Consider the following 19,563-nt stretch of genomic DNA (forward strand, 5'->3'; position numbering starts at 1 on the left):
ACATTGTACCACTATCCTTGGACAACTGTGTGGTACTTACCCTCTCTAGACTGTAGATGATGCAGAACTTCTATAATGAAAGTAAGATCCCAATTTCAGTAGAGATCACGGGATCTTGGCATGGGAGGGTTGGGTAAAATTCGCACCAGAGTCCAGGGGATGCACTGGTAATGAGAATTTTAACCATAGAGGTGGCAATGGCTAAATGATCATGGGGTTCCTAGAAATAAATGGATAGGCCACAAACGTACTATCTGACATATGGTTGAAGCCAGTTCAGTCTTAAATATTCTCAACTGAGGGAGAGGCAGGTCCCTTTAAGAAAGACTATTGCAGTGGGGGGCAGGGGGCTCATATGTATACTGTGAAAAACTGCTAACTTCTATTTTCATACTGAGCTAAAATATCCTTCCGAAATAAAAATGTTTCGGAATAAAAGCAATGGAGGAAACATGGCAGCATGCTTATGCTGAAAGAAATACTAGTTTTTCAGGCAGTATGAAATCTTAGAAACTTGGAAATGCAGAAATAAAGAAGTAACACTGGAGGGGTAAATATGTTTATAAATACAAGTCAGGTGTTGGGAAATTATGGTCTATGGACCAAATCAAGGCCTTTAAGCTAAGAATGATTTTAACATCTTTAAAAAGCTGCTTAGAAAAATAAGAATATGCAACAGTGACCATATATGGCCTGCAAAACCTAGAATATTTACTCTCTGGACCTTCAAAGTTTGTCACAACTCTGATAGAAATATTGACTTTACGTAAGAGTATCTGGTGGATTATAAAATACACATCAAACTAAATAGCACAAGAAAGGAGGAAGACGGTTAAAAGATGAGTCTGGGAACATTGTGAAAGTAGTAAAAGTATTAATTTGGCTCTCATAATCTGGGGGCTGGTTAAGTGTGTTCTATTTGGGGAAATTCGTAAAGCTGCATGCCTTTATGTATTATTATGTATTATGCTTCAGAAAAAAAAGTTGTTTTAAAAGAACTCTCCCAGAAGATTAATCTTCAGCATTGGAAAAAGAAGTTACTATGAATGCAGAAAGGGGATAGAGCAGTAGATGCAATCAATATTAGTAAAGAACAGCCGTGGGAGAATGACCACAATTCTGTATTTTTTTGGAAAGCAACAATCAAATGCTTTGGGAAACTTAAGATACTCACAAATAGGTAAAGCTGGGTTAACTTTTGTTGCTGTGATGTGCCCAAAAGAATTTTCTATGATACCTCAATGTTTCTAAGGACAGGGGGCTAAGTGATTCATGCCTGTAATCCCAGTACTTTGGGAGGCTGAGGCAAGCAGATCACTTGAGGTCAGGAGTTTGAGATCAGCCTGGCCAACATGGTGAAACCCTATCGCTACTAAAAATACAAAATATTTGCTGGGTGTGGTGGTGCATGCCTGTAATCCAAGCTACTTGTGGAGGCTGAGGCATGGAGAATTGCTTGAACCCAGGAGGTGGAGGTTGTAGTGAGTCGAGATTGCACCACTGTACTCCAGCCTGGGCGACAAAGCAATATTCCATCTCAACAAAACAAAACTAGAAAAAGAAAAAGAAAAAGGACAGGAAATTTGTTAAATCCCTCTGAAGAGATCCAAGAAATTTCAGAGCAAAAAGAGGTACCAAAACCTGCATATTGGGTACCAGTGATTTGGAAGAAAGGGTCCAAGTCCTTAGCAATAGTTTAAAAAGTCTGCCTTTAAAAGGCAGGACACAGACAAAGTGGCAAAAACTGTAAAAAAATTATCTGGTATGTTAACAATTCTTTAAAAAAAAAAAAAAAAAAGGCAGAAAGATTGCTTGAGCCCAGGAATTTCATACCAGCCTAGGCAATGTAGTGAGACCCCATCTCTACAAAAAATATAAATAAAAAAATTATCCAGGTGTGATAGCACATGCCTGTGGTCCCAGCAACTGAGGAGGCTGAGGTAGGAGGATCACATGAGCCCCGAAGGTTGAGGTGGCAGTGAGTTGAGACTGTGCCACTACATTCCAGTCTGGGCAAGAGTGAGACACTGTCTCAAAAAAACGGAGAAATAAATATTACAGAAATAAGTTTTTAAAATAAATTCTGCATCATGAATACCCACAATATCACAAAGGACAAAATTACACAGAAAAAATGGATATTGTATCAAAAAATATTTTAGAAAAATCAAAACTTCCATGAAACTGTGCTCATAGGTGGAAAATATAATTTTATGTGTTTGACATGCATTTCTTAAGTTAGAGGTGAATTTAAGTCGTGACATGTATTAGCCATGAATTTCCTGTTTATGCTAAAACAAATCTCATTGTCTTTTAAAAAGTGAATGCAACTTATGAAAAGATTAAAAAGGAAACCCAATAACTACAGAAAATTAAAAAATAAAGAAAAATTAAAAAGTGAATGCTAAGGAAATTAGTTTTCGGCATTCAAATTTCATACATGAACTATTGCAAATAAGCTTCCTAGTCTCTCAAGATTTTTTTTATACAAAAGTGTGATCTTTTTATTTTATTTTATTTTTTTTGAGACGGAGTCTCGCTCTGTCGCCCAGGCTGGAGTGCAGTGGCCGGATCTCAGCTCACTGCAAGCTCCGCCTCCCGGGTTCACGCCATTGTCCCGCCTCAGCCTCCCGAGTAGATGGGACTACAGGCGCCTGTCACCTCGCCCGGCTAGTTTTTTGTATTTTTTAGTAGAGACGGGGTTTCACCGTGTTAGCCAGGATGGTCTCGATCTCCTGACCTCGTGATCCGCCCGTCTCGGCCTCCCAAAGTGCTGGGATTACAGGCTTGAGCCACCGCGCCCGGCCAAAAGTGTGATCTTTTTAAAACAAATAATTTCAATCTTTGAAAAATGTAAATAGTTCCTCATAACTCTTCAAATAAAGTATACACTCATGTCATAGCTGGCAAGGTCTTTTATTATCTGGCCCCTGCCTCTTTCAATCTGGTTTCATATACTCTTCTCCTTACGCTTTTGCCTAACCGTTTTCCAGTTACTGGATTTACTTTCTGTTCCACAAATATGTCAAATCCTGATGAGTCCTTTTGCTCTTGCTGTTCTATTTAGAAAGCTCTTCCTCTGTCCCTCCGCCCCCTGCCCATGGAGCCGGAATAAGGAGCTCCCTACTCCTCCTTTACCTTCGTATTTCAAGTTAAATGTTAACTTTCTCATGTAGACCCTTCCTGACTGCTCTTTCTGGTTTTTTTTTTTTTTGGAGACAGAGTCTTGCTCTGTTACCCAGGCTGGAGTGCAGTGGCACTATCTCGGCTCACTGCAACCTCTGCCTCTTGGGTTCAAGTGATTCTCCTGCCTCAGCCTCCCAGTAGCTGGGACTACAGGCGCGCGCCATCACGCCCAGCTAGTTTTTGTATTTTTAGTAGAGCTGGGGGTCTCACCATGTTGCCTAGCCTGGTCTCGAACTCCTGAGCTCGGGCAATCCACCCATCTCGGCCTCCCAAAATGTTGGGATTACAGGCGTGAGCCACTGTGCCTAGCCCTGACTGCTTTTTCTAACACAATTCCCTGTTCTTACCAGAGAATCTTATTTGTATCCTTCATATTTTGAATTCTGCCTAGAGTAAGAGGAAGTCTGAAAAGTATCCACACCCTTTATCAACACTTTCAAAAGTTTGCCTTTAAAAGGTAGTAGATAGAAATGGTAAGTTAAAAAATATATTTTCCCCAGCACTTGGGGAGGCCGAGGTAGGCGGATCATGAGGTCAGGAGATTGAGACCATCCTGGCTAACCCCGTCTCTACTAAAAATACAAAAAATTAGCCGGGCGTGGTGGTGAGTGCCTGTAGTCCCAGCTACCTGGGAGGCTGAGGTAGGAGAATGGCGGGAACCTGGGAGGTGGAGCTTGCAGTGAGCCGAGATAGCGCCACTGCACTCCAGCCTGGGAGACAGAGCGAGACTCCATCTCAAAAAAAAAAATACATACACACACACACATATATATATATATTTCAATTTTTAAAATCTGGTATTTAAAAAATGAATTTATTTGTCCAAAAATATCCCAAGCAAATTACAACTTTGAAGATATTAAAATCATGCTTTAAAAAGTATTAAGAAGTTAATGATAGAATTAATTTTTAAAAATAGACCACAGCTCTGTTCACTAAACTAGGCATCTTAAAAAAAAAGACAAAATAAAAAAATTATGATATAAATAACCATTGATAAAACTTTGGTGTTATGTCTTTCCATATTTTCAATGCACACACACATATTTATAACATGCATTAAAAAGTCATACCATAATATTTTGTGACTATTTAAAATTCATAATGTATCAAATATATCTCCACATGTCAATCCACACAGAATTACGTTTTAATGACTGAATTACATTCCATTTTATTGACTGTTACTGGGCATTTAGGAATTTTCCAGGTTTTCACTAGGGCATGAAACTGAGGTGAATATTGTTACTTATGCATGCTTATATGAAAAATCCTTTTATAATATCTCAGTTTAAAATTGTTAGCTTTTAAATATTTAAAGGTTATAAATATTCCAGCTTTGGACATTTATTGCTTAACTTTCCCAAGTTTTTTTTTTGGTTTCTGTTTTTAGACAGGGTCTTACTCTGTCACCCAGGCTGGAGTGCAGTGGTGCAATCACGGCTCACTGCAGCCTCAACCCCATTGCAGCTCAAGTGATCCTCGTACCCCAGCATCTCTAGTGGCTGGGACAGATTCATGCTACCATGGGCAATTTTTTTTTTTGGTAGAGATGGGGTTTTGCCATGTTGCCTAGGCTGGTTTGAAACTCCTGAGCTCAAGCAATCTACTCATCTCAGCCTCCTAAAGTGCTTGGATTAGAGATGTGAGCCAGCATATCCACCCAGTAAGTTTGTACTAATTTATGCTTCCATTGGTAGTCTAAAGCAAGTATACCACACACTCACCAATACTTGGTCAACTCATCCCTTTTCATATTATAATATATAATGGAACAAAATACGAACACTAGCTCTACAAAAAATAAACTAAGCTTGTGTAGTGAATGGGGTGGTGGTGAGTGGGATGAGGGAAGAGAGGAGAGGGACTAGGAGAGGGACCTAATATAAATAACATTAAACTGCTGTAGTCCTAAGTCTTAGTTTCTGCACACCTGTTATGGTGGAACATTTTCCTATACCTAGAAGAAAAATTAATTCCATGCATTTTTACTGTAATGCAGTCTCATGTTACTCAGGCTGGTCTCAAACTCCTGGGCTCAAACAATCCTCCCACCTCAGCCTCCAGAGTAGATAGGACTATAGGCACAACCCACTGCACCCAGCTCCTTGCAACTTTTACCTCACAATCACTTAAATAGCTTTTAAGTTAAACTTCCACTAGAATGCTAAGTAAAAGAAAAGGCACAAAATTTGTTGAAGAACCGTAAATGTTTAACTGAACACCTACACTGGGCCATGTAGTAAGAGTAAAACAATGAAAAATTTGGACAAAGTTCCCACCTTACCAAAACTTACAGTGTAGAGGGCACAATACACAAACAGGCAATACAGTGTGAAAGTGTGACAAGTATTGTTAAAGCAGATGAAGGATACAATACCTAAAGGATAAACAGGACACGTTAAGTTAGGGAGATGGTGAAGATAAAGGGAATAATAAGAGATGAGGCCTGAAAAGGCAAGTAAGAGTTTGAGCAAGGTCTTGTAAAAAGATTTTATCTTAATTGGAGAAAAATGCCAGATGATGATTAAAAGTGAAATGTTATATGATCAGGTTAGTACATTAGATGGATCACCCTGGGAAGTGTAGAGAACAGTTGATATAAACAATATTATTGATTGCAGTATTGTTATAAAAACTCTGGAGGCAAATGGATTATATTATGGTACGAGCATATAATCAAATGCTAAGCAGCTATTACAAATGAAATAGAACTACATGCACTGACACACAAAGATGTTTAAAAAGATGTCAGATAGGCTGGGGATGATGGCCTCATGTTTGTAATCCCAGCAACTTGCAAGCGTGAGGTGGGCGGATCACCTGAGGTCGGGAGTTTGAGACCAGCCTGACCAAAATCGAGAAACCCCGTCTCTACTACAAATACAAAATTAGCCAGGAGTGATGGCACATACCTGTAATCCTAGCTACTTGGGAAGCTGAGGCAGAAGAATCGCTTGAACCCGGGAGGCAGAGGTTGCCGTGAGCCGAGACCGTGCCATTGCACTCCAGCAGGGAAACAAGAGCGAAACTCCTCAAAAAAAAAAAAAAAAAAAAAGATGTGGGATAAAAGGTATAACTCAATTTTTATAAAATGAAAAAGTTTGTATGTACATAGTCTGACGGAATGCACATTCACCTACAATATTAATTTTTTAAGGCAGCAGAATCTGGGGTTTCCCTTCTGTGTAGGGCAGAAGTTATTTACATTGTTTTCTTCTATGCATGTATTAGTTTTATAATTAAAAAACACACAGTTTTTTTTTTTTTTAATAGGATACCATGGCACCTGCATAAAAAACATACTAAAGCAAAGTACGATTCAAGTCAGAGAAACCAGTTAGGAGGCTATTGCAATAAAATCCAGGTGAGATGCCGGGCGAGACCGTGCCTGAGTCTACCTGCTGGTATACAGGATGAGTATTCCTTATCCAAAATGCTGAGACCAGAAGTGTTTTGAATTTTGAAATATTTGCATTATACCTACCAGTTGAGCATCACAAATCTGAAAATCCAAAATTTTAAATGCTCCAATGGGCATTTCTTTTGAAAGTCACATCGGCGCACAAATAGTTTCAAGTTTTGGAGCACGCTGAATTTCAGATGTTCAGATTTAGATGCTCAATCTGTTCCAAGATCACTGGGCCAAAATTAGAATGAAATTCCAGTCCCAACCAACCAAGTACAATCCCTTGCTGAGTACTCCTCAAGATGATCTTACCCAAGAACCACATGCAGTTGGGACCATTTTCTTGACACAGAGTCTTGCTCTATCGCCCAGGCTGGAGTGCAGTGGCGCGATCTTGGCTCACCGCAAGCTAAGTACCCATCATCTTCTTACAGACTGCTGGGATCGAACCTATACTCCCTTTAAATTTTGTTTTCACTGGTCATGGCCCTGGTCTGATCTTTTTTTCCTATCAATACTGTCATAACGATCTTCTGTATTTCTCAGGCCAAAGCCACAAACCCTAAACCCCTGCCCTTCTGGAGACTCTTTCATGGTGCCCTCTGAGATTCGCCTAATAAACTCCCTTAACATCCTCAACTATTTCCCTGAACATTTCCTTTCATTAAACTTGGCTGTTCCCTGGGGAGCAAAAAACCCCTGACAACAATCACATCACAAGGGGGCTTATTCCCATGTATTCCACATATCCACAGGCTGGAAGTGGGACCAGTATCTTCCTTGCTCCCTAACACTGCTTCTAACCATTGCAGCCTGGTAAAAACCACTCCTTCCTTTCAGGCTCATACCATCTAATTATACCACATTCTACCTCTCTTCCTGGCTATCTTTTATTTTTATTTATTTATTTATTTATTTATTTATTTGAGATAGTCTCGCTCTGTCGCCCAGGCTGGAGTGCAGTGGCGCAATCTTGGCTCACTGCAAGCTCCACCTCCTGGGTTCACGCCATTCTCCTGCCTCAGCCTCCCGAGTAGCTGGGATTACCAGTGCCTGCCACCACGCCTGGCTAATTTTTTGTATTTTTAGTAGAGATGGGGTTTCACCGTGTTAGCCAGGATGGTCTCAATCTCCTGACCTCATGATCCACCCGCCTCGGCCTCCCAAAGTGGTAGGATTACAGGCGTGAGCCACCGCGCCTGGTCTTATCTTTTATTTAAATGACCTCTCTTCATTCATGTAGACTTTACTACTTGCTTTGCTGTCTTCTCTACTGATGGCTCTACTGATAACTTGGAAGGACTTTCAAATATATAGAGATCTTCTTCACTAAAACCTCCTTGCAGTATTTCATCCACCTTCCTCTTAGCAGCTAATCTTACCATGAAACCTATAATCATCTATCTATATTTTATTGGCCAGGAACAGTAGAAATGGCATCTCTTGGCTACAAAGGGGTTGGGATAAGTAGTTTTGTAGCTAAACACAATACTACTGTTAGCAAAACTGAAGATCTATTCATAAAGAATAAAAAATATAAGGCCGGGCGCGGTGGCTCAAGCCTGTAATCCCAGCACTTTGGGAGGCCGAGACGGGCGGATCACGAGGTCAGGAGATCGAGAGACCATCCTGCCAACACGGTGGTCCCCACTCTACTAAAATACAAAACTTAGCCGGGCGAGGTGGCGGGTGCCTGTAGTCCCAGCTACTCGGGAGGCTGAGGCAGGAGAATGGCGCGTGCAGAACCCGGGAGGCGGAGCTTGCAGTGAGCTGAGATCCCGTGGCCACTGCACCCAGCCTGGTGATAGAGCGAGACTCCGCCTCAAAAAATATATATATATATATATAGTATATTTAGTTAGTACTTAGCAGTGGCTGCCACACAGTAGTGTTCTTAGGAAACACAAAATAGCATTATATAGTTCACATATTCTGACCACTGCTCAGTGAACTTAGGTGTACGGAAACAAACAGGTAATTTAAACCAACCCACCCATTTTTCTAGTCCTGAGAGAATGGTGGAAGTATCCCTCTGCCTCATGGCAAACACCAATCCTTTTGTTTGTGCTCTAAACAGCAACACCCCATCCTCAGAAGCTAATATTAAACTTTACTAAGCTGCATATTAAACCTCACCATACTACATTCATCACATTAGAATTCAAATATGTTCTAGTTTTTCATATTTTAAACATATGATCTTTACTCCAAATCTCTCTCCAGCTACTACCCTTTCTCCTATTATTCAAACTTGTCTACATCCAGTCTTTACTTCTTTGCCCTTCATTGATTCCTAAAGTCAGCCCAATCTAGCAACCATCTTCAATGTACCACTGTTATTTTGAACTGCAATCACAAATGATCTTCCCATGGCTGTATGTGTTTACCTTTTTAGACTTCATCTAATTTGATCCCTAACACTAAAAAGTTACCTTCACCTTTTTTTTTTTTTTTTTTTTTTTTGAGACGAAGTCCTGCTCTGTCACCATGCTGGAGTGCAGTGGTGAGATCTCATCTCACTGCAACCTCAGCCTCCCGGGTTCAAGTGATTCTCCTGCCTCTCAACCTCCTGAGTAGCTGGGACTGCAGGTGTATGCCACCACACCCAGCCAATTTTTGTATTTTAGTAGAAACAGGGTTTCACCATGTTGGCCAGGATGGTCTTGATCTCCTGATCTTGTGATCTGCCCGCCTCAGCCTCTCAAAGTGCCAAGATTGCATGCGTGAACCACCATGCCTGGCCAACTTCACTTTCCTTTTTGAAACTCATTTGTCTTGGTTCAGTGAAACTCCACTCTTCTTGTTTTCTTATCTCTCTACTATGGTTCCTTTAAATGTACGTCTTCAGGGTAGGTGGCAGACATTCTCTTTTCATTCTTATTCACCGTCACAAAACCTGTTACAGTCTCTTTACTGATGTCACTAAAATTTGTATCTCTATCTAGACACCTCCTCAGTTCTAGAATTGCGTACCAACCTCTTCATCTGGATGTCTCACCATCCTCTGAGGCTAACATGAATAGCTATAACAGCAGCCACTGCCTTCTTTCTTCCACCGTATGCCGCTCCTTCTGTATTTTGTTAGAACTAATCTGGTATCTGGCCGGGCGCGGTGGCTCAAGCCTGTAATCCCAGCACTTTGGGAGGCCGAGACGGGCGGATCACGAGGTCAGGAGATCGAGACCATCCTGGCTAACACGGTGAAACCCCGTCTCTATTAAGAAACACAAAAAACTAGCCGGGCGAGGTGGCGGGCGCCTGTAGTCCCAGCTACTCGGGAGGCTGAGGCCGGAGAATGGCGTGAACCCGGGAGGCGGAGCTTGCAGTGAGCTGAGATCCGGCCACTGCACTCCAGCCTGGGCGACAGAGCGAGACTCCGTCTCAAAAAGAAAAAAAAAAAAAAAAAAAAGAACTAATCTGGTATCTGCAAGACCAAGCAACAAAATCTCATGCTTTATTTAGCATTTAAAATTTGTAACTTCCCCTTGATCTGAAAACTTTCTGTAGTTCCAACGCTGAAATGTTGGGATACTCTTTTTGCTGCTCTAAACACTTGCTTTCAGTGATCTTGGCTCTATCTTCATCTGCTGCTTAAGCATAAAAGTTCTGTCAACATTCCTTTTCCATATTCTTTTTCTATGTTCCTCTTCAAATGTGTACATCCAACATAAAACATTTAACTCTATATACCTCTGTTTTTCTACAATATCGTGACTGTGTTGACTGTATTTATGTAGTGCTTTAAAAAAAATCAGTAAAAGCCAGGCATGGTGACTCATGCCTGTAATCCTAGCACTTTGGGAGGCAAAGGCAGGAGGACTGCTTCAGCCCAGGAGTTTGAGAACAGCCTGAGCAATGTGAAGAGCCTGTCTCTACAAAATATATATATTTAAAATTAGCCAGGCATGGTGGCATGCATTTGTGATCCCAACTACTGAGGAGACTGTGGTGGATCACCTGAGCCCAGGAGGTCAAGGCTGCAATGAGCCATGACCACACCACTGCACTCCAGCCTGAGAGACAGAGACTCTGTCTGAAAAACTGGAAAAAAAAAAAATCAATAAACATATTTTTCTCAGCCTGGCAAGGTGGCTCATGCCTGTAATGCTAACACTTTGGGAGGCTGAGGTGGGTGGAACACCTGAGGTCAGCAGTTTGAGACCATCCTGGCCAACATGGTTAAACCCCGTCTCTATTAAAAATGCTAAAATTAGCCAGGCGTGGTGGTGGGCACCTGTAATCCTAGCTACTCAAGAGGCTGAGGCAGGAGAATCACTTGAATCTGGGAGGTGGGGGCTGCAGTGAGCTGAGATTGTGCCACTGCACTCCAGCCTGGGCAACAGAGTGAGACTCCATCTCAAACAAACGAACAAACAAAAAACTTTTTCTCACAGAGAAACATGTCCAAATACAAGCAGTGCAGGGCTGGTACAACTATTTAAAGATTTCTTTGAGGAACAGGGATCTCTTTCTTCTACTTCATCCCTTGGCCACAGTTGTCATTTTCATGGTCACAAGATAGCTCTTTCAGCAGCTTCAGGAATGGCCAAGTCATAGGGACAAAGATGAAGTGCAAAAAGTAGAGGTCAAGATAGATAGTTTTGTTCTCAGTGATATGTCTATTTTTGAATCAGCAGGAATGAATGATATGGCTACCCTTAGCTACAAGAAGTCAAAGAGTTCTATAACCACATACCTTATTGTTCTTGGCCAAGATGGAATTCATTAGTAAGGAAAGATGAGCTCAATGTTTGGTTGCTATTGCTAGCAGCCTCACTGGGCCAGAAAACAACTTTCATAAAAACACCAACAAAGCAGTAAAATATAGTCCGGATTCTTTGAACACAATGGAATTAACCCAGAAACCAACAATAAAAAGATAACTGAAAATATACATACTTCACATATTAAAAATACCTAATTCCAAACAGCCATGGATCAAAAAGTTGTAATTAGTATTTATAGAACAAAATGTTATATTACGAAAGAGCCCTTTATAACCTTAAATGGTTATTTTAGAGAACAAAGACTGAGACAAGGAGCTTGCAATCCACCTTAAGCCAATGAAAACAGCAATTCTACATTCGTTAACACTTACACAGTTTCTCTCTCAGTATGAATTCTCTTGTGTATAATAAGTGAAGAGCTCTGACTGAAGGCTTTTCCACATTGAATGCATTCATAGGGTTTCTCTCCAGTGTGAATTCTCACATGCCTCCTAAGGGAAGAGGAAACACTGAAGGCTTTCCTACATTCCTTACATTCATAGGGTTTCTCTCCAGTGTGAGTTCTTACATGCATTCTAAGGGATGAGAGCCCACTGAAAACTTTCCCACAGTCACTGCATTCATAAAGATTCTCTCCGGTGTGAATTTTCTTATGAACTTTAAGGTGAGAGCTCGTGTTGAAGGCTTTTCCACACTCACTGCATTCATAGAGTTTTTCTCCAGTGTGTATTCTCTTGTGCACTATAAGGTAAGAGCTTGTGCCAAAGGATTTTCCACACTGATTACATTCATAAGGTTTCTCTCCAGTGTGAGTTCTCATGTGAGCCTTAAGGGATGTTTTTTGACTGAAAGCTTTTCCACACTGATTACATTCATAGGGTTTCTCTCCAGTGTGAGTTCTTATATGTCTCCTTAAGGTTGAGGAATCATTGAATACTTTACCACATTCTTTACATTCATATTGTTTCTCACCCACGTGACTTTTCTTGTGTAAAGTAAGATTAGAAATCCTTTTGAAGGCTTTTCCACATTGATTACATTCATGTTTCTTTTCAGTATGAGTTTGTCCTTGTTTCTTAAGGGATGACTGATGACACAGGGTTTCATTTTTATTACATTCACAGGAATTCTGTGCCATATGCAAATTGTCAGGTATGTGAAACATATTATGTGTGAAGTGCATTCCATGTTTAGAATATGTGTACTCTTTCTGTACTGTTTGATTTCTCTGAAGATGCCATAGAGTTGTATCACATTCATGACTTTCATAGAGCTTCTCACTTACAGAGTTTTTCACATAATTGTTTATGATTGAATTGTGTTTCAAACATCCAATCTCTGAGTAACATTTTTGGCAATGTTTACTGGCGAAAATGCTCTGTGAAAAAATAAGTTTTGATCTAAGTTTAGAGGTTTCCTCTAATTCATGATCGTCACGGAACAGCTCCTGAGATACTGTTTTCTTTGGGGCATATGTCACTTGCCTCCAATGTTCCCCTGGAATCTTACACTGTTTTCTGATCTTATGGAATTCCCAGTCTTCTTTTAATGTGGAGGACCAATTATGCATTGTGAATTTTATCATTTTCACTGCACTGGATGGCTCCTCCCATAAAATTTTCTGCACAGTTGATTCTTTGGTTTTAGGTAGAATCTTCTGGTCTGGACAGATGCCTCGGGGAATTCTCTTTTCCATATTCCTTATCTCTTCTTGATCCAATGGGGAGATCACAGTAAGCTTGCACAATTGGTATTCCACGGAGGTGAGATTTCTATAGTTTTCCAACATCACATCTCTGTACAGACTTCTTTGAGCAGAATCCAGCATCGTCCACTCGTCCTGAGTGAACTCCACAGCTACATCTTTGAAAGTCATTGGTTCCTGTAACCAGGTTGTCAGAAATATAGCAATCATCCTTTCCTCTTCAGCATTTCTCAGACGGAAATGGGCAGAGTCCTGTTTAGTGAAAGCCCATGTGGAAGATAGGTCCATAACTGCCACTTTTATGACTACATAAGCCTGCATAGTAGAGTGGCGAGATCAGGATGCTTCTGTTCTTGTTTCTCCAGTCCAGTCACAGGAGGGATGCATTTCACCCAAAGTCCTCCCTGTAGCCAAAGAAGCAGGTTCAGGTAAGAGAGCTGGGAACAGGGACCCATTTGGGGAAAGGTGAATACAAAATTGTAGACCCTCGCCGTTACATCCCAGCAAGGTCTAATGAGCTTAAAATCTTTACTGGGATTTGTACTGACATGCAATATAATGATCCTTACCCACTTCAAGAAATACCATCCTGATTCTTTGTACTGGCTTCTCCTTCAGACCACTTTGAGCTCTGGGTGGATGGGGCATGAGTTATTTTAAAAAATTAAAACTGAAGAGAACCAACCAGTAAAAACACATGGCTGTCAAATTAAATTTAATGTACTACTTGCTACTTTTTTAAGTTAACTTTTTGGGACAGAAAAATCATTTCCCTGTGAAACACACCTGTTATATATAAATTTCTTCTGTAACTTGTTTACAAGAATAACCTTACAGGACTGACAATTTGGCTGCTACCCTACCAAGGAATTTTATTGAAGTTAAAGGTGTATATGTGACTTTGAAACACATGTTCATTTCAATGAGAACATATGGACACAGAGTGGGGAACACACATTGGGACCTGTCGGGGGAGGGCAGCAAGGAGAGCATTAGGAAAAAGAGCTAATGCATGCGGGGCTTAATACTTAGGTGATGGGTTGATAGGTACAGCATATGTTACCTATGTAACAAACCTGCACATCCTGTGCATGTACCCTGGAACTTAAAAGAAACAGATGTTCATTTGATCACTTCCAGTTTAACCTCCCTCCCTTAAGTCCATATTGTCATCTATGATAGTTTATTCTATCTAACACTTGAAGGGGGTCAAGTGACAAAGGAAGAACCATGAACTGCATTCCCAAGTTTGGAGTGAGGCACTAACTATTAATATTAGATACTGTACTCTCCTGGATAATTTTTATAATGAATTTAATATAAATAACAAAATAACATAGAGTGTAAATACAAAAGATACATGCTTGGGGACTTCAAGAATCACGACAAATCACGAAACAATTTATTACACTAATATTTTTAAAGTTCTCACTTTTTGAAGACTAGGTAGTTAACCATCAAATGCAAGTCTTCTCTGTCAATACTGTACATCAATAGAACTCAGTTTTAATGGACAAAATTATAGAATTGACATTTTTATTTAGACAAAGATCTTTGACAGGTAGATTCTTTGTCCCTAAACCAGAAGTGTATATAGGTTTGTCACTTTAGGGAAACTCATTTAGAAATAGATTTTATCTGATTTGTTTACTGTATTCCTAGTACCTAGAAGAGTCTTCAGTCCATGGCAGAACTCAACAATCTGAGTAAACCAAATGAACCTATGATAATTAAGGTTTTGTGCATGGAGGTATTTCTTCCATACCCACACCCTTCTTTCAAGAAGGAAAAGGAAATCGTCAGGCTTCTGGGTTGGGTACAGGGGCTAATGCCTATAATCCCAGCACTTTGGGAGGCCACCACAGATGATTGCTTGAGTCCTGGGATTTGAGACCAGACTGGGTAACATGGTGGGACTCTAGGTCTCTACAAAAAATTTAAATATTAGCCAACCATGGTGGCATGTGCCTGAAGCCGCAGCTACTCAGGAGGCTGAGGTGGGAGGATCACTTGAGTCCAGGAGGTCGAGACTGCAGTAAACCATGTTCATGCTACCACACTCCAGCCTGGGCAACAGGGTGAAATCCTCTGCTTGAAAACGAAAACAAAAACAAAAACACACACAAACAACAACAACAACAACAACAAAGAAAGTTAGGCTTCCTCTTCAAGAAAGAAAATATGTTTGCCCTGTAGTAAAAGATGTTAAGAATTGTATTGCAGGTTTAACCCTTCATTCCTCATAGTTTTATTTCTTTTCTAGTTATAGGACTAATTACAAACACTAAACAACTTTACTAAACAACAGGAAAAAATATTTGAATAAATGTTGAGATTCACTAGGTGAATCACCGTAGGATTTTGATTAATGTATGTATTTAACAGGGATTTCCTGAAATGTAGTTTTTAAAGTTCTATAGAAAATTAAAGATATATAAAAAAAGCAAATACTTTAAAATGCCTTACCCTATTACATTTCAAAATACATTATAAATCTCTAGTAAGTAAAACAATGATATTAGCGCAATAATAGAAAACAAAACAGTATCTTCAGAAACAGATTCATGTGTAGCTAGACACTTAATACATAACAAAGATGTCACTTTAAATCGGTGGGGGGAAGGATGAACTATTTAATAAATGATATCAAGACAAATGGCTTTCTGTTTGGAAAAAAACACACCCCTCACATTCACAAATTCCAGATGGATTAAAGATGTGCATATGTGTTGAACAGGAATTCCAGAAGAGGGAAAAAAAAGGAAATAGAAAAGAAGCAATGTGAGATATAATGATTGTTTTTACTCCAAGCTGAAAGGAGGATACATAAGTCCTTGATCTGAAAGCCTGTATACCATGTGCCATGTAGAATACATTTTAAAAATATACCAGCTACCAGCTACACTGAAGGTAAACTACAATATCAAGAATAATGTGTAAAACTTTAAAGTTACTGAAGAAAAAAGGCTAATTATATACAAGGGAATATCCATTATACTGACTACAGAATTCTCAGTTGCAAAGATAGAGGCCAAGAAGGCAATACAATAGTATCTTCAAAGTACTAAAGGAAAACAACCACCACCTAGAATTCAATTGTATGCTAAAGACTGAGAGCAATATAAAAGGCATCTATGTGGGTGTGTGTGTTTACCACTCAAGATAGTTCCTGAAGGAACTACTAAAAGGACGTAAGCTGAACTCAGAAGAAAGCAGTGGGGTGGAGGAATAAAACAAAAGCAAAGGAGGAATTCAGAGGAAACAATGTAAGAAACAGAAAACAACAAACTTCAAAGCAACAACAGCATATTCAAAGGAGCAGACAGCAAGAGAAACTGGAATTTAAACAACATGGAGACATAATTTTTCTGTGGAAAAACCACAGAGACTTCAAATTGTATAAACGTTATCTGGACCATGAGTCAAAGAAATAAATTTTAAAAATTCATGAGAAAACAGAAAAATCTGAACACTGCCTATATATTTATTATTTACTTATTTTTTAGAGACAGAGTCTCACTATATTGGCCAGGCTAACCTTGAAATCCTGGCTTAAGTGATCCGCCACCTTAGCCTCTTAGCCTCCTGAATGGCTGGGACTACAGGCATACCCTCCCCACCCCACCCCCTGGCTTCTGCCTATAAATTTGATATAAAGGAATTACAAATTTTGCAGGTGTGAGAATATCCTACTTAAGAAGGAGTACTTACATTCAGAGATACATTTTGAGCTATTTACAAATAATATACAATGTCCAAGATTTGCTTCAAAATAGAACAAGGGGGCCTTCTTCACAAGATGGTGCTGATGGCGAAGAAGGAAACTCCTGCCTCTCCTAAGGCTAAAACCAAAGCAAAGGCTTTGAAGGCCAAAAAGGCAATGGTGAAAGGCATCCACAGCAACAAAAAAAGAAGATCCACATGTCACTCACCTTCTAGCAGCCCAAGAACTGAGACTCTGGAGGCAGCCCACGTATCTTCAGAAGAGCACCCTCAGGAGAAACAAGATTGACCACCGTGCTATCATCAAATTCCTACCAAGTGTCTGCCATGAAGAAGATAGAATGTAACACACTTGTGCTCATTGTGGATCTTAAAGCCAACAACAAGCCTTCCTCACAGGCTCGTGAAGAAGCTCTATGACACTGATGTGGCCAAGGCCAACACCTTGATCAAGCCTGATGGAAAGAAGAAGGCATATGTTTGACTGGCTCCTGGTTACCATGCTCTGGATGTTGCCAACAAAATTGAATAATCTAAACTGAGTCCAGCTGGCTAATGCTAAATATGTATGTCTTCTCATCAGGAAACAACAAAATAGGATGATTGGTACACTATACTATTATACTTGTATATGTGTTTGAAAATTTCGTAATTTGAAAAATAATCAGAGATATTTCCTCTATGAAATAAGAATAGAAGTCTATGGATTTTTTTGTAATTTCCCAGGAAATTAAAAATTATAATGTAAAAACTCCCCCAAAAGGTACAAGGGTTAAAAGATAAACTTAGGGCTGGGCGTAGTGGCTCATGCCTGTAATCACAGTACTTTGGGAGGCCGAGGCAGGTGGATCACGAGGTCAGGAGATCGAGACCATACTGGCTACTGTGAAAGCCCGTCTCTACTAAAAATATAAAAAATTAGCCGGGCGTGGTGGCAGGCACCTGTAGTCCCAGCTAAGCGGGAGTGTGAGGCAGAATGGCATGAACCCAGGAGGTGGAGCTTGCAGTGAGCCGAGATTGCGCCACTGCACTCCAGCCTGGGCAACAAAGCGAGACTCCGTCTCAAACAAAAAAAAAAGAAAAAAAATAAACTTAAGGAACTTTTCTAGAAAGCTGATCTTGGCTGAACACAGTGGCTCACTCCTGTAATCCTAGCACTTTGGGAGCCGAGGTGGGCGAATCACTTGAGGTCAGAAGTCTAAGACCAGCCTGGCCAACATAGTGAAACTCTGTCCCAGCTAAAAATACAGCAACAAAAAAAGCTGGATGTGTTGATGCACACCTGTAATCCCAGCTACTCGGGAGGCTGAAGCAGGAGAATTGCTTGAACCCAAGAGGTAGAGGCCGCAGTGAGCCAAGATGTGCCACTGCACTCCAGCCTGCACAACACAGTGAGACTGTCTCAATAAATAAATGAATAAAGCTGATCTAAAAGAACAAGAGTAAGTGAAAAAAAGACAACTATATGAGCAATTTTAAGGTCCAACCCCAGATTACTCAGAGTTCCAGAAAGAAAAAAAGGGAGGAAGAAACAAATATGGGAAAACTTTTTTTTTTTTTGAGACAGAGTCACTCAAGCTGGAGTGCAGAGGCGCAATCTCAGCTCACTGAAACCTCCGCCTCCCAGGTTTAAGCAATTCTCTGCCTCAACCTCCCAAGTAGCTGGGATTACAGGTGCCGGCCACCACGCCCAGCTAATTTTTGTATTTTTAGTAGTAGAGACGAGGTTTCACCATCTCAGCCAGCCTAGTCTTGAACTCCTGACTTCATGATCCACCCACTTCGGCCTCCCAAAGTGCTGGGATTACAGGCGTGAGCCACAGTGCCCAGCCAGAAACTTCTTATTCCTTTAAAAAACACAGTATCTAAGAATTTATCCATCAAAGCAAGTAATTTCTTTAAATATTAGAACACACATCATCATGAAATCTTTGAATACCAAAGAGCTCCAAGAGATGATAAACAGATTACACATAAAGCAACATTAGCAGGTATGAAATAGGACTTCTCAACAGTAACGGTAACACTGCCCCATTTCCTATCCAGCTTCACTGGCTTTCAAAATTCTAATGGAAAGTAACTTCCCACTGAGATTTGTATACTAGGTGAAAACACCACACAAATGTGAGGACAAAGTAATTTCTATTCATTCCTACAACTTTAATATATGTAGATCATATGGACCCTTTTTCAAGGCAGTAAGATTACAATCCAGCAAACAGGAATAGAAGTGCTTTATAGGAAACAGGAGATCTAACACAGAGGTGAGATGAGGAAACTGATGAGGGTAAAAGGGAAGCCCAGTGGTATGCCAGTGTGCTGCATGCCTACAGAGTAACTGATCAATCTACATTGTAGGGGGATGTCCAGAAAAGGAGAAAAGTGGTAAGACTGTATGACAGATTAGCCCTTGAGGAAAATGGAACCAAAAGACATTTTACATAGATTTAAGAAAACCTAAGTAAATGAATAAAAAAGGCAGTCATTATAAACAAGAAAGGTAAACCTTGTACAAGAAAGAAACATATTATGGTTCAGTACTACAGACTAGTCATCAAATGAAAACACTGAACATATTTATCCAAAATTTGTGGGAAAAATATTTGTAAAATAATTACATTGTGGCCGGGCATGGTGGCTCAAGCCTGTAATCCCAGCACTTTGGGAGGCTGAGGCGGGTGGATCACGAGGTCAGGAGATCGAGACCATCCTGGCGAACACGGTGAAACCCCGTCTCTACTAAAAATACAAAAAATTAGCTGGGCGCGGTGGCGGGCACCTGTAGTCCCAGCTACTCGGAGGCTGAGGCAGGA

General features: G+C 40.3%; 1 protein-coding gene across 8 annotated transcripts in view; it reads right to left on the reverse strand.

Moving 5' to 3' along the window:
• Nucleotides 1-19,563, reverse strand: part of ZNF891 (zinc finger protein 891) — a 43,299-nt gene that overhangs the window by 21,238 nt on the left and 2,498 nt on the right. For 3 of the 8 annotated variants that reach the window (XM_021923211.2, XM_021923209.2, XM_031650969.1), the window contains exon 2: nucleotides 11,694-13,431. In XM_021923211.2, the coding sequence (XP_021778903.2) occupies nucleotides 11,694-13,348 (1,655 nt within the window). In that variant the 5' untranslated portion in view covers nucleotides 13,349-13,431. Of the gene's footprint in view, nucleotides 1-11,529; nucleotides 14,947-14,980; nucleotides 15,025-16,959; nucleotides 17,622-19,563 lie in introns of those variants that run through there. The other 5 variants (XM_031650967.1, XM_017946377.3, XM_021923212.2 and 2 more) reach the window with 5 other exon arrangements.

This window comes from Papio anubis, chromosome 9, assembly GCF_008728515.1.
Source record: "Papio anubis isolate 15944 chromosome 9, Panubis1.0, whole genome shotgun sequence".
Taxonomy (NCBI): Eukaryota; Metazoa; Chordata; class Mammalia; order Primates; family Cercopithecidae; genus Papio; species Papio anubis.